Raw genomic sequence first — 12304 nt, 5'->3', positions numbered from 1 at the left:
CCCCCCCCCCTTGTAATCTAGTATTTTCCCATCATATTTAATGTTTTCTTGAATCAGTTCACTCCCTTCTGTATTGGCTTCTGTGCTCAAGTGACTTCAAAAGTTTGGGTCAAAGGAGGTAGTTTATTATCTGGAGTGCCTCTGCCACAGTACTAGCTTACGACGGTGAATACAGTCTTGCAACTTCACTTGAAAGGTATTCAAATATTTTTCTAAAATAGTAGATTTTGAAGTTCTTCACAGCTAATCCCAAATCAAAAACATTGGATAAGTCAGTCCTTTAGGAATCAGGTGAATAGCCAGAGGTCAGGACCTTGAGAGATATAGCTGGAACTAGAATTTGTTTTGAGAACCGTTACCCTCAACTATTAATAATTTGCTCGATTTACTGTTCCGAACCTTATATCTCTCTTTGCTTTGTCTTTTAAGAATGGTCCAGTCTAGGTAAGCAAGTGTGTACCTGGCCAACTTGCTTCGCTAATAACTTTTTACAGTAATATAATGAGTTAACTTCCAGTCAGATAAGGTAATGCTAGTATTAATAGAAGTTTCAGTAAGTTGGTGACCTGTACCAGCTCCAGGTCCAGGAATTGCTTCTCATTTGGCATCCAAGCCTGCTGCTATCGTGCCAGCCATTTCATGAGGTCTTTGACAGACACAGAAGATGTCCATTTTCTCACGATTAGTGTCAAGTTACAGTAGGATCAAGATACAGTGCCCTTACATGCAGTATAGCACAGTATTTCTTCTACTTCTCACTTCTGAAGGACTGTCTCATCACTGTTTTTACAGCACCCTTGCCCTTTCTGTTTCAAGGTATGGGAGTCTTGATCTAGGAAATAAACTCATGTGCATGTACAGCTCTGTGAAGCTCTAATCTCAAAGCAATGAACCCATGCTTGACAATTCATTATTAATTGAAAACTGAATTCTTCCTTATTGATCCAGTAAAATGAGTTTTAATAATGCTGTGTTTATAGCCACAGAGCAATGACTCTTCCCATTTGTATCTGTTAATCACTGACAGAGCAGTTCATTTTTGCTGTCTGCTTTTAAAAATGTAGATCTTTACCCTATGATTAGTATTATGGAGGTATTGACAATCAGGTGCTAAAAGATACAATCAGTAAAACATTTTAATTGTTTTAGAATTTTCTTAAAGTAGTTCTTTACCATGAAGTTTGTTAGACAGAAGTTGATGTGAGAGAGATTACATGGCAGATAAACTGAAAGCTCATGTTGCAACTGAAATGTTATCCACTATCACAAAACATGTGTACGTTGATATACAAGAGCTGACGAGCCTGTCAGGGGTGGCTAGCAGGAACTGCATATGTTGTTAATGGAAACGAAATCTAAGTGCAGTTCTGTAGCATGTGACTTCCTATTTCTGTAAGGTACTTCCAAGGGACTTCCTCTACTGAATCGGCTCCAGTCTCTAGGGATTTGATCTAGTGCTGTTGCTTAGTCTGCTTTTTTCCTTCGGTGGAGTTTTCTGAGTTTTGTTTTTAGAGTTTTTTTCCCCCCCCCCCTTGTGCCTTTTCCAGCATGCAAGGATCTAGTGTCTACTACCCGTGACAGGAAGCTGAATACATTTGTACAGATCTCAGTGGTACACCCAGCAGAACAGACTTTGACGAGATATTCAAATACTGAAATCGTGGAGGTGAGCTGCTTTTTATCACATTAATATTCATTGCTGAATTTTATATTATTTACTTGTAAAGTAAATGAACAGCTGAAGCAAGTTAGTACATGGTCTGTAGTAATGGAAGCATACTGGAGTTGTTAGTAAAGCATACCTGAGAATGTTCTGAAGTCCTTGGCATGTAACCAGGAAAAACAGTCAGAAATGAAGTTGCCTTTTCATGAAAGGTCTGTTTTTCTAACAGGAGACATAAAGAACAGTCTGGCTTTTCAGACACAGATTTAGATGAGCAAGGAAATATTTGCTTTCATTAAGGAATAAAGCTATGTAAAATTAAACTAAAATATGAGTGCAATGAGTTTTGGCTGAACATTTTTATTGTAGGAGAATGTAGTACATGTAATATTCTGCTATCCATTCATTTTTCATTTATTATCCTTTCAATTGGAAACTTGACATTTTTGTAGCTTGAAAAATTTGTGCTTGCTTTTATGATTTGCAAAGGAGGATATGTACAGATTTGAACAACCTACATTACATTTGACAGCAAAAGTTGCATAGCATTGCTTTCCTAATATTTGTCTACACTCTCTTGCCCCGGAAATGTTAGTGTAAGCAAAAAAACAAACCTAGAGTTTATATTTACAAAAACACTGGGTCAGGCCACATAACATATTGTTTGATGTAGTAAATGTTGGAGACATTATTAAAAGCAGGAAGTTCTCTTTCCAGATTATTTTAACAGGGAAAAAATGAATGACTTAATAAATCCAAAACACAAGAATGTTTCGTGAGCTCTTTGTGATCTTCTGATTCCAACTGACTGCTTATTCAGTTGTCATGATTTGAACCATCAGCCATCCCGAAACTGCATAACTCAAGTAGCCTGCAGTACATCAGGATGGTTCAGTGCAGGCTGGCTGTCTTGATATGCTATAGGAGGTAGAATAGATGTTTCAGTATTTTACACCCTTTCTAATATGGGGATAACCCAGATTCTGAACAGAATCCTGAATTTCTTGTGTTGTACCTCTGGGTTTCTGTCACACTTCCTTACTAGTAGCTTATGAACTTCACCAAACTTTACCAAAGAAACGTTTACATTGTGCAAAATCCTTCCTTTCACTTTCAGGAAATTTAAATGCATCTTCCCAATAATATTTACATTTCATATAGAGTTTGCTTGTTTTGTTTTGTTCTTTAAAAAAATACAACAACTCTTTATTTGTGGCTGGGAAATGCCAAGTAATGGTTTCATACAGTTTATTTAGAAGTTCTAATATCTTAAAAGATAGCATTATTACTATTGTCTCGCTATTTACAGTTGTTCAAGAGAACTAGAAAATCATCACTTTATAGGATTCTGTCAAGCCTTATTAATTTGGTGTTGTTTAAAGGAAGGAAATGTAACATTCAGGGTCAGTACCAGAATTAGTTTTTCCCAAACTCTTTTGACCAACATACCACTGTCATCTGTCAGTGCTGCTTATAGACCACCGTGCCCTCTCATTATCACCCTTAACAGAAAAGATATGTATGATTTGTGAGCTGCCCATACAGAGACTACCCATGATCTTTGAACCACAGTGTGGGAACTACTAGAATGTCATGTGCTGCACATCTTGAGACAGAAAATTATCATGAGATGATTCATTCTATATGTATTGGGGTAAAATTCTTCTATATGCTAGTTGGGTTTAAGATTGCAGATGAAACTGCAGAAACAGAAAAAATCAGTGAGTGCCATCCAAGTATGTTTACATTCTTGAATTTAAAAAACTGAGAGATCAGTTATGAGCTAAGAAATTGAGTTAATTGTCACTGTGATACTTAAGCCCATTGAGTTCTTTTAAAATCATCCTGATACCATTCTGAACCAAATTTGGGGTGTTTTAATGAAATATCATCAACAGTTGACAGAAGTTATACCTTTTGTCCTTGTAAATGGAAACAAAAAAATAGCGACTGTTGGCCCTAAGCAAGTACCTTAAAATTTCTTATTGGAAAAAATATTTCTAAGTACTGATATAGGTTACTTGGCCTCTCTGAAGCACCTCTTTTCAGTGTGATTAAGTTTTTACGCTATAAAATTTTATGTTGCTGACACTGAGATAGCATTTTGCAATTCAGGTAGGTCTCTATGTTAGCAGAAATATTCCATTTTAAGAAGCCTGTAGTTTCTACACATTTATCCATAACTGTAACAGCTGTTACCTTACTGAATATAAGCTATTTACTTGTTCTATACAGGGAACAAGAGACCCACTGTTTTTGACTGGTGTGACGTTCCCACCGGAATACCCTGTCTATGAGGAGACTAAAATAAAACTAACAGTCTATGATGTCAAAGATAAATCTCAAGACACAGTAAGTATCTAGCTCCTCATCTTGCATAAATATGGTTCAGGGTTAAGTTTTCTTGTTTCCCCTCCCTCCCCCCCCCATCCTTTTAATCTTTATTTTAAACTGAAGGAAATATATGTGAGGTTCTCAGAATTGCTCTGCCTGTATGCCTAAAATGATATTTATGTATTCATAATTTCATTTTGAGAAACAGAAAGAAATTATTGAAGAAAAAAAGTTGCTCCTTTCCACCGCTTGTGATGGACTATGTAGTAATGGTTAACTTCTTTCTTTCTGAGTACTTTGAACTTTTTTCTAGTAGAGAGCATATGGAATAGATTGAGATAATAGGACTGCAAATAATCTTACCGGAAATATGTTACTGATCAGATAATGCTATCCATGTCAAAACCATGGCAAAACTGAAGCCTGGTATTTAAGGTTTAAGAAAGATTATGAGTAATCAAATTTTGTTTTAATCTTTTGCATGTTGAAATTTGTAAGCCTTTCCTCACTGTCATTGTTATCAGTAATTGTCTAAGACACTCTGTATGACATAGTAAAATGTAAATCTAATCTTATAGAGAAAGATTGCATATCTCTTTTGCTGGTGAGCAGTCACTCACATGAACGTTCCTGTTGAAGTCAATGAGACTATTTGAGTGAGTAAGTTGATCACCAATATGAGTCAGAATTATCTAAGCTAATGTACGGTAACGGCAGTACACAAACACATTATCTAGAGGCCTCAAGTAGGAAACTGAGCATGTAACTTAGCTGTTTATCCCGATGATCCCATAAGAGAATACCCAGTTAAATTACTCCAAGTTCATAGGTATTTATGTTTTTTCTTTAATAAAGAAAGATATGGATGTTTGTTGTGTATCTATTTTGGATTTGCAAAGAGTGAATTTATAGGTCCGTGGAGCATCAGTCACCATTAGAGTAAAAAAAGAGTAGTTGACCACCAAAGACTTGTTCATTTCTGAATGCATGGAGTGTTTTAGGAATAGTGTTTTAGATTGTGTTGTATCTGTATAGCTTAAGGTCATTTCTAATGTATTTAAGATACTGGAGTCAACATTATTATTTACTTTTTTTCTCACTATTTTAACAATTAAGGTGTTCTAAGTATTGAGTAGAGAATTCTAATAATTCCAGCAGGAAACTTCGCCACTTGGGAAACTATGCTTCATGATAAAGTGGGAGAGAGTAGGTGAGGGGAGGTGGGGAGTGAGTATACCTTTCACTATAACTCTTCCTCTTCATCACCCAGTGCAGCTGAGCAAACACTGTGGGTAATAATCTGCTGTCCATATGTACCAGCATAGTATGAGCAAAGGGTTGCTTCTTCTCTGATCAGATATTTGGGTGGTAGAGCTCCATGGCACCACTTATACGGCATGGACTATAAATATCCAGTCTAGTGTTATTTAATTAATACAATTGGATAAATTTTGCAGCTTTCAAAAACTATTCCATAAAAATTACTACTTATAATTGGTGCTGTAGAATTTTACAGGATTGTTCACAAAGGTGCAGGGAGAATGTTTTCCTTTTTTAAATTCTATAGCATATAGCTTAACTACTCATCTCTAGAACCATATTTCATTCCTGTTATATTTTATAGTACTTTTCCATCAGGGAAATTTTTTGTACCTTCTTTAAAAATGTATATGTTTCAAATATTTAGCATCTGTGACATTGAACTGCAACATAAAAAAATAAACAACCTGTAAACTATGGATGTAACTGGCTAGTAGAATATTTGTGTCATCTTTGCTTGGACTGCTCCCCAGTAGATTTTAATATCCAGTTATACTTGAACCTTTATATGCATGGTGGCAAATAAGCTCTGAAAAAGATCATGATTAGCTTTACTTCAACAAGGCACTCACTGGAAGTCGTCATATTTGTCAGTCTGTGGAATGAGCTGATTGTGAGGCTTAGGAGAATGTGCAAAGCGAGCTTGGATATTCACTGCAATATAGCTGCAACAGTACACATCTCAGTGTAGGCCACAAAGTTTGCCTAGGTAAATGGTTTGGTGACTTGCCCATTCTAAGTTGCTGTGGCTGTGTTGGTAGTAGGAGCTAAGTTAGCTTGTTTAAAGCTAGCTTGCATTTTTCTAAGGAAACTGCAGTCACAGAAATAACTGTAGGGTACAAATACCCCAGGTCACTGGAAGCACAAAACTAGTGGTGCTACTACACTGCCAATAGAGTCCATCTGCCCTGGAGTCAAAGCTGTGATTGCAACTCATGTGGACATACCCCAGCTAGTGCTGTTTAGCTGGCTCAAACATCTGTAAGAGTATAGCTAAGGCAATGTACAGAGTTTGGTGTGGCTTATAAAACCTTCCTTGGTGTAAATACTGTGGCAGCTTGCTTGTACTAAATAGCACTTTGCCATGGTTTCATTGCTACCAGTAGTCAAGCTAGTAGTTTAAAGTGTGTGTGTGTGAGTGAGTGAGTGAGTGAGTGAGTGAGTGAGTGAGTGAGTGAGTGAGTGAGAGAGAGCTGAATTTACTCTTTTGACTGCAGTGAAGACATATTCTTTGTGGTTTCTTTTCTCCTGATATTTAAAGCTGAAATAGTTAAATTACATATATTTGATGTGTGTAAATGTTTGATCAGTGTAATTTACCTGCCAAAAATGGGGTGGAGTATAGGAGGATTTTGATTTATTTTGTGCAACCCCATGCATAAGAGGTATAGGCCTCATGTTCAAGCCCATGGAGGTGCTAGCATAATAACAAATGGTAGGTAAATCCTGTTCAATATGCTCTTGCAAGTAGTCACAACAAGATCAAATTTTTGGTTTTGGTAACGTGCCATTAGTGCTGCCTTTTTAACAGATTACTTCAGAAATATTTGAGGATAACCTTGCAAAATCAGAACACAGAGATTTAACTTCTCTGCTGCCTGTCATTAACTTGCATTTATATAAGGGCAGCTTAATTATATTTAAGCACTGTGCAGCTGTTACCACATTTACCGTACTTGATATACTGGCTGCTGTAGCCACACTTTTCATATGTTGTGCAGATTTCTATTATTCTTGTCACAGTTGTGACGTGGCTGTGTGCTATAATAGAGTTTCTAATAAAATGAAACAGCTTTTATTGTTTAAAATATGCTATGCCTAGTTAGGAAGACTGTTTTATTAATTCAGGGTTTCATACAGAACGAAACTTTTTCATGAAAAGGTTGCTTTTTCCTTTACTTTGTAGCAAGAATAAAGAATGTTCAGGTTAGCACTGAAATTCAAAAGATATTTTAAATTTAGCAAGCAAACCCATGTGTTCAAGGCAGCGGGTGATGCCACACTCTGAAAAATGTACAGTGACATCTGTTTCCACATCACAAAGATTTTCTTCCCATATTGCCATAAGCCAGTTTATTTATGTTTCACTGACTTAAGTCAAACTGTCTCTAAGATTTGAGAGTTGAGTTTTGTCCTAATGTTTGGGCTGCAGCTGTTCTTTAGATCACTGTACTAGAAAGCCAAAATTAAAACCTCATAATATGGATTGTTAAAATACTGGCATTTCCTTTCTAATATGGGTCTTAGAATTTTTAACTTTCACAAAGGTTTTTTCAGTTGATTTCTGTATAGCATGCACATATTTGCACAAGTTGATCTAGTGTATTTTGATGTAACATACTGAAAATGGACTCATTCTTATAAAAAATACTGTATAGCACTAGTCAGATCATATTGTCATATGTGTGGTAGAGCTGCAGGAAGGAACTACAATATAAAGAATTACTGTATATCACAACTGAGAGAAGAGCATGTCTTTAGGCTTGGAGTCAAGACTCCCACTCTCATAAAAATTAAAATACTATAGTATTCTGCAGTAATATTCCTGAGACACCATTGTTTCATGCAGTGCAGCTGCATTTGTTTAGTCAATAGTTGTGAAATAGTTGGCATTGTTTTTATCAGGATGTATTCTTCTGTTTCCAACTCTGCTGCTGACTTGCCTTACTGGTGTGATCTTGTACAAGAAATCTAATCTTTCATTTCCATAAATTTCCCATCTGAAAAATGCTCAAAATAATATTTAGCCACTTCACATAAGCCTTTGCTATAAGACTCTTAGATTAAAAGTGTTAGAGATTACGAGGCCCTCTCCACACACTACATTTATGCAGTGATTAACGTGGTAATTGCAGCTTAAATGGCTAAGGTGCTACATGTGCACTGAATTTAAGGAGCTATAAAATGACAAACCAGCCATAAAAATGTTCTACATATAAAACATTTTTATGGTTGTTTTGTATGGCTCCTCAAACTGAACATGGTTGGGGCCAGATCTGACCACCAGTTGATTGTCGGCTCTGGCCAGAGACTATACGAGGGTCTTGAACTAGTCCTGGTGAACTCCAGGGCTGAACTCCAATCTCTCCAGCCCTGGCCCCAGACCTGCAGGCTCCCTGATTTCAGCTTGCCAGTGCAGGGGAAGCATGGGATCATGATTCCCAGAAAGCAGGCAGGAGGCATAATTGTTGGGATCAGGGATCTGATCCCATTGCACCCTTAAATGAATGTGTGCCGTGTTGGCACTGGATTTGTAGCCCAAATACCTTGTTCTAGGTAAACCCAAACCCTCAGACTGACCACAACCTTTCCATTTGATAGTAGGTGAATTTTATTGATATGCAGTAATAGCAGATAAGAATAATGCAAACAATTCTATATCTACCAGTCTCAGGGTTGTCACCCAAAGGAAGGTACATCTGACCAGTATGTGAGCTTCACTCTGAGGTTCCCTCTTGAATGTCAGATGGCAGCAGCCTGGAAGTTAGAAGTCGAAGCCCAGTCCTCCCAGTGGGGCGGATGAGACGGGCTGGTAGTATGCCCTCTGTCCATGCTGCCTTGGGTTCCCCTCACAGGGGCACTTTTCTACTCTGAAATCCCTTCTTTTGTATCTTTTTCCCTCTGTAATGACTCTTCATTTCTGGCCATTGCTGATTGATCTCTCAGTGGTTGTCATACTGTCCATGTTTTGTCATGTCATCATAATTCTTTGTTTCACAAACCCAGTACATGCATACATTATTTGAGCGTTACTGGTATCCTCCTAATTTGGTCTGTTCCTCAAAACTGGAAAGCCCAAGGGCTCTCAGGTGGGTGCTGTGACCTGATGCCACCAAGTCTCTTGTTATGGAACAGTGTAGTACATGCCTACAGTTTCCCAGTCTGTGTGTCTATCCCTGCCTGCCTTGAAGGCTGTGAAACTGTGAGACAGGTTTTTAGAAATCAGTTAATCTTTGCTGTTGTCCTGGACTATTATTCTAATGCATATCTACTTTACCTATAAACCAGTTCCCAAAAGCAAACCTCTAAATACCAATTTCTAGCCATCATGCCAGAGCATAAGAATGGCATGTTACAGGCTGGTTACTTCCTTGTGATCAACATGCAGTACTGTCTTTAACACTTGGATCTGAACTTCCTGCTCATGAGAGAGGAGATTCAGAAATTCCTGTAATACGGTGCCCCAGGTCTAGACAGGATCCTGTCAGATCCAGACAGAATCCCTTTACACAGATTCCAGGTGCAGGAGGAGATGGAAATAAGGAGATCTGAGACCACAGAGCCAGACTCTCTGGTCCTGTAGAAGTTATCTGGAAAAGGCAATACTGAGTCACAAAGAGCCAACCCTAGGGGTGAGTGGGGCCCAGGCCATATCAGCCTGTGTGGCGGGGGAGGGAAGGAAGGAGGGGGTGGTGAGCAGCAAGCATCTGTGCAGAGTGCTGGTGCCCTTGGCAGGGCTTTTCCAGTACTGTCTGAGGTGCCCTGCAAAGTACATGGCCTGGGGTGTTCACCCCGATTCACAACCCCCCAGCAAAGGGATGGCTCTGGAATCACATGACTTGGGGCTGCAGCTCAGGATGTAGCAAGTCTGCACTCTGCTAGGAACTTCTGGCAGCAGGATTCACTTTTAAGGGATGACAAAACCTGGCTTCCTGTGGCTCCAAGAGATCTAGTCGTATTGGCAAAGTTAACTTAACACAATGCTATGGGAAACCTTTATTGTGGATTTTTTTTATTATTTCCAGGCCTAGTAATAAGAAGAAACAGAATAATCTAGCCTGTTGTTATCTATTAATATTTAGAGCAATAGTTATCTGTGTTAGTCTGAAGTCAAGCATGAGGTGGCACCTTATGAACTAAACCCATTCAGAGAGACATGAGCTTTCATGCAGTACAGCCTATTTCATGAGATGCAGTAAATGAATTTGCAGAAAGTTGGGTTTCTAAATAGAAAGGAACAGAATCATTTAAACACAAAGAATAGGAAAAGGAGGAGGAAAGGAGAGGGCACTACTGAAATGAAGGTGGGCTGAAGAGATCAAATGGATTAAAACCATGTCCCTCTATGTCCTTCAATGGGTTATAAAAGCTAGTCCAGATAATGGGATAAGAATTCAGTATCAGTGTTGAAACCATTCCTAATACAAACCAGTCTGTAGATAATTTCTTGTTCTGCAATTTTGTGTTCAAGTTGGGGTTTTTTAAAGAGTTTTGTTGTTTAAGTACAGCTACCCTGAGGTCGGTGATGAAAAGTCCAGGGAGATTAAAGTTTTCTGCCACAGGCTTTTGGGTCTTGCTGGAATTGATGTCAGATCAATGCCATTTATTCTTTCTCATATGGATTGCCCCATTTGGCCGGTGTCGACAGCACAGAGGCACTATAGGCAACTAATAACATATATGATGGTGGCAGAAAAGCATGTGAACAAATCCTGTATGTTATAATCCAAGTGTGGTCCAGGGATGATTTGGTCTATGTTTGAGGTGATTCAGTAAGCATCTGGGTCTGTTGCAAGACCTGGTGGCTTGATGAGCAGAGGAGGTAGGTAGGCTTGCTGGAGAGATGTTTTAGTTTTTTGGGGGGGTAGCCTGTAAAGTAGGGCAGGCTTGTACCACAAGGCTGCCTTGAGACGGTTGTCATTTTCCAGGAGGGGTTGGAGATCATTAATGATGTGTCCAAAGTGTTCAAGCTGTTAAACTTTATATAGCTTCCTTTTCAAGGATTTATTCTTTTATACAATGCATATGTGGTGACGTTGTGGTCTTACTTTAAAAAAAAATGTTGGAAGTATAAAATCTCTCAAAAGGAGAAATCTTGCATAGACTGGCTGAATCTGAGTAACCCTATTATTTGCTGTATAAGAGTTAGATATTGGCATGGAAAAATAAGCCCTGTTTGGCTATACTTAACAGCTGGAATTTATATGGGGCTTGTAAAATACAAACAGCCATCCAAATGCTAGGTTTCTAAAGCAACTAGAAACTGGAGGCATACATGGCAAATGTGACAACACGTACCACCTGTTCTGGGCCCCACATTCCATATATGCCAATCTCTCCATTCACAATAAGCAACAACAATCAGTTTATTAAACAGTTTTGTAGCTACTCAGAAAAAAATGGTTTTGATTATAGAATGTATTTTTACAAGAAGAATTTCAGGTTGTTTAGGCCACAGACTGTCTTTAATTGCTGTTTCTCTTCAGCTCCCCATTTCTTAGCAGGTATTCACAATGAATGCATTCGCATAAGAATGTGACTTTCCTTTCTTGCCTTTGCTGGTCTCCCTGTATGGAAAAAAATCACATTGGGGTAACTGGAAATGGAGAATTTCTATTGTAAATGAGGTGCTTTAAGATAAGTAAATTTAAAACCCAAATCTAAAGTGACAATGTTCTGTGTTCCTAGTGGGTATTGATCTATATCACAAAACTCCTGCACAATTTGGCACAATTTGCTAAATAGGCCCAAGGCTGGAATACCAGAGATGCTGCATAACAGGATTTGAAATGCATTCATAGAGATATATGTGAAACCTTGCAAATTACTTGCATGCACTATATACCTGCCTCTAACAAATGCTATTAGATGCTCACTTTTACAAACACCAACATCTCAGAAGATGGATTGACGATTCGGGTCGGCCAGGGAGAGGCAGGCACAGCTGGGCAGCTTCAGGTTCTCTCTAGCTGTGCCTGCCTCTCCCCGGGTGCAGGAGCTGCTGGAGAAGCCCCCATGGCTGCTCTGCCCAGCCCCCGCCCCTGCCCGGCCCAGACTTCCAGCACTTAAAATTAATAAATAAATAAATAAATAAAAATCCCCACGCTCACCGGTGGCAGTAGCAGTGATTGGGGTCTCTAAGGGCTAATGGCAGAGACCCCCCCCCATACAGCGCAGGGCAGTGGCGGGGGCAGTGGTGATTGCCCCCCTGCCTGGCACCCTCACAGCAGCTGTTGTATCATGTGGGTGCAGCATGGCTTGGCAGGG

The 12304-nt window shown here is 38.9% G+C and overlaps 1 protein-coding gene across 2 annotated transcripts in view; it reads left to right on the top strand.

The window, feature by feature from the left end:
- Positions 1–12304, top strand: part of INPP4B (inositol polyphosphate-4-phosphatase type II B) — a 437109-nt gene that overhangs the window by 41659 nt on the left and 383146 nt on the right. For both annotated transcript variants that reach the window (XM_019522133.1, XM_019522134.1), the window contains exons 3-4: positions 1548–1666; positions 3899–4015. In XM_019522133.1, coding sequence (XP_019377678.1) covers positions 1548–1666; positions 3899–4015 — 236 coding nt within the window. The remainder of the gene's footprint in view (positions 1–1547; positions 1667–3898; positions 4016–12304) is intronic.

Source organism: Gavialis gangeticus, unplaced genomic scaffold (genome assembly GCF_001723915.1).
Source record: "Gavialis gangeticus isolate Ggan-Ray unplaced genomic scaffold, GavGan_comp1, whole genome shotgun sequence".
NCBI lineage: Eukaryota > Metazoa > Chordata > Crocodylia > Gavialidae > Gavialis > Gavialis gangeticus.
The sequence above is the reverse complement of the archived record's forward strand: the minus strand, read 5'-3'. Positions and strand labels throughout refer to the sequence as shown.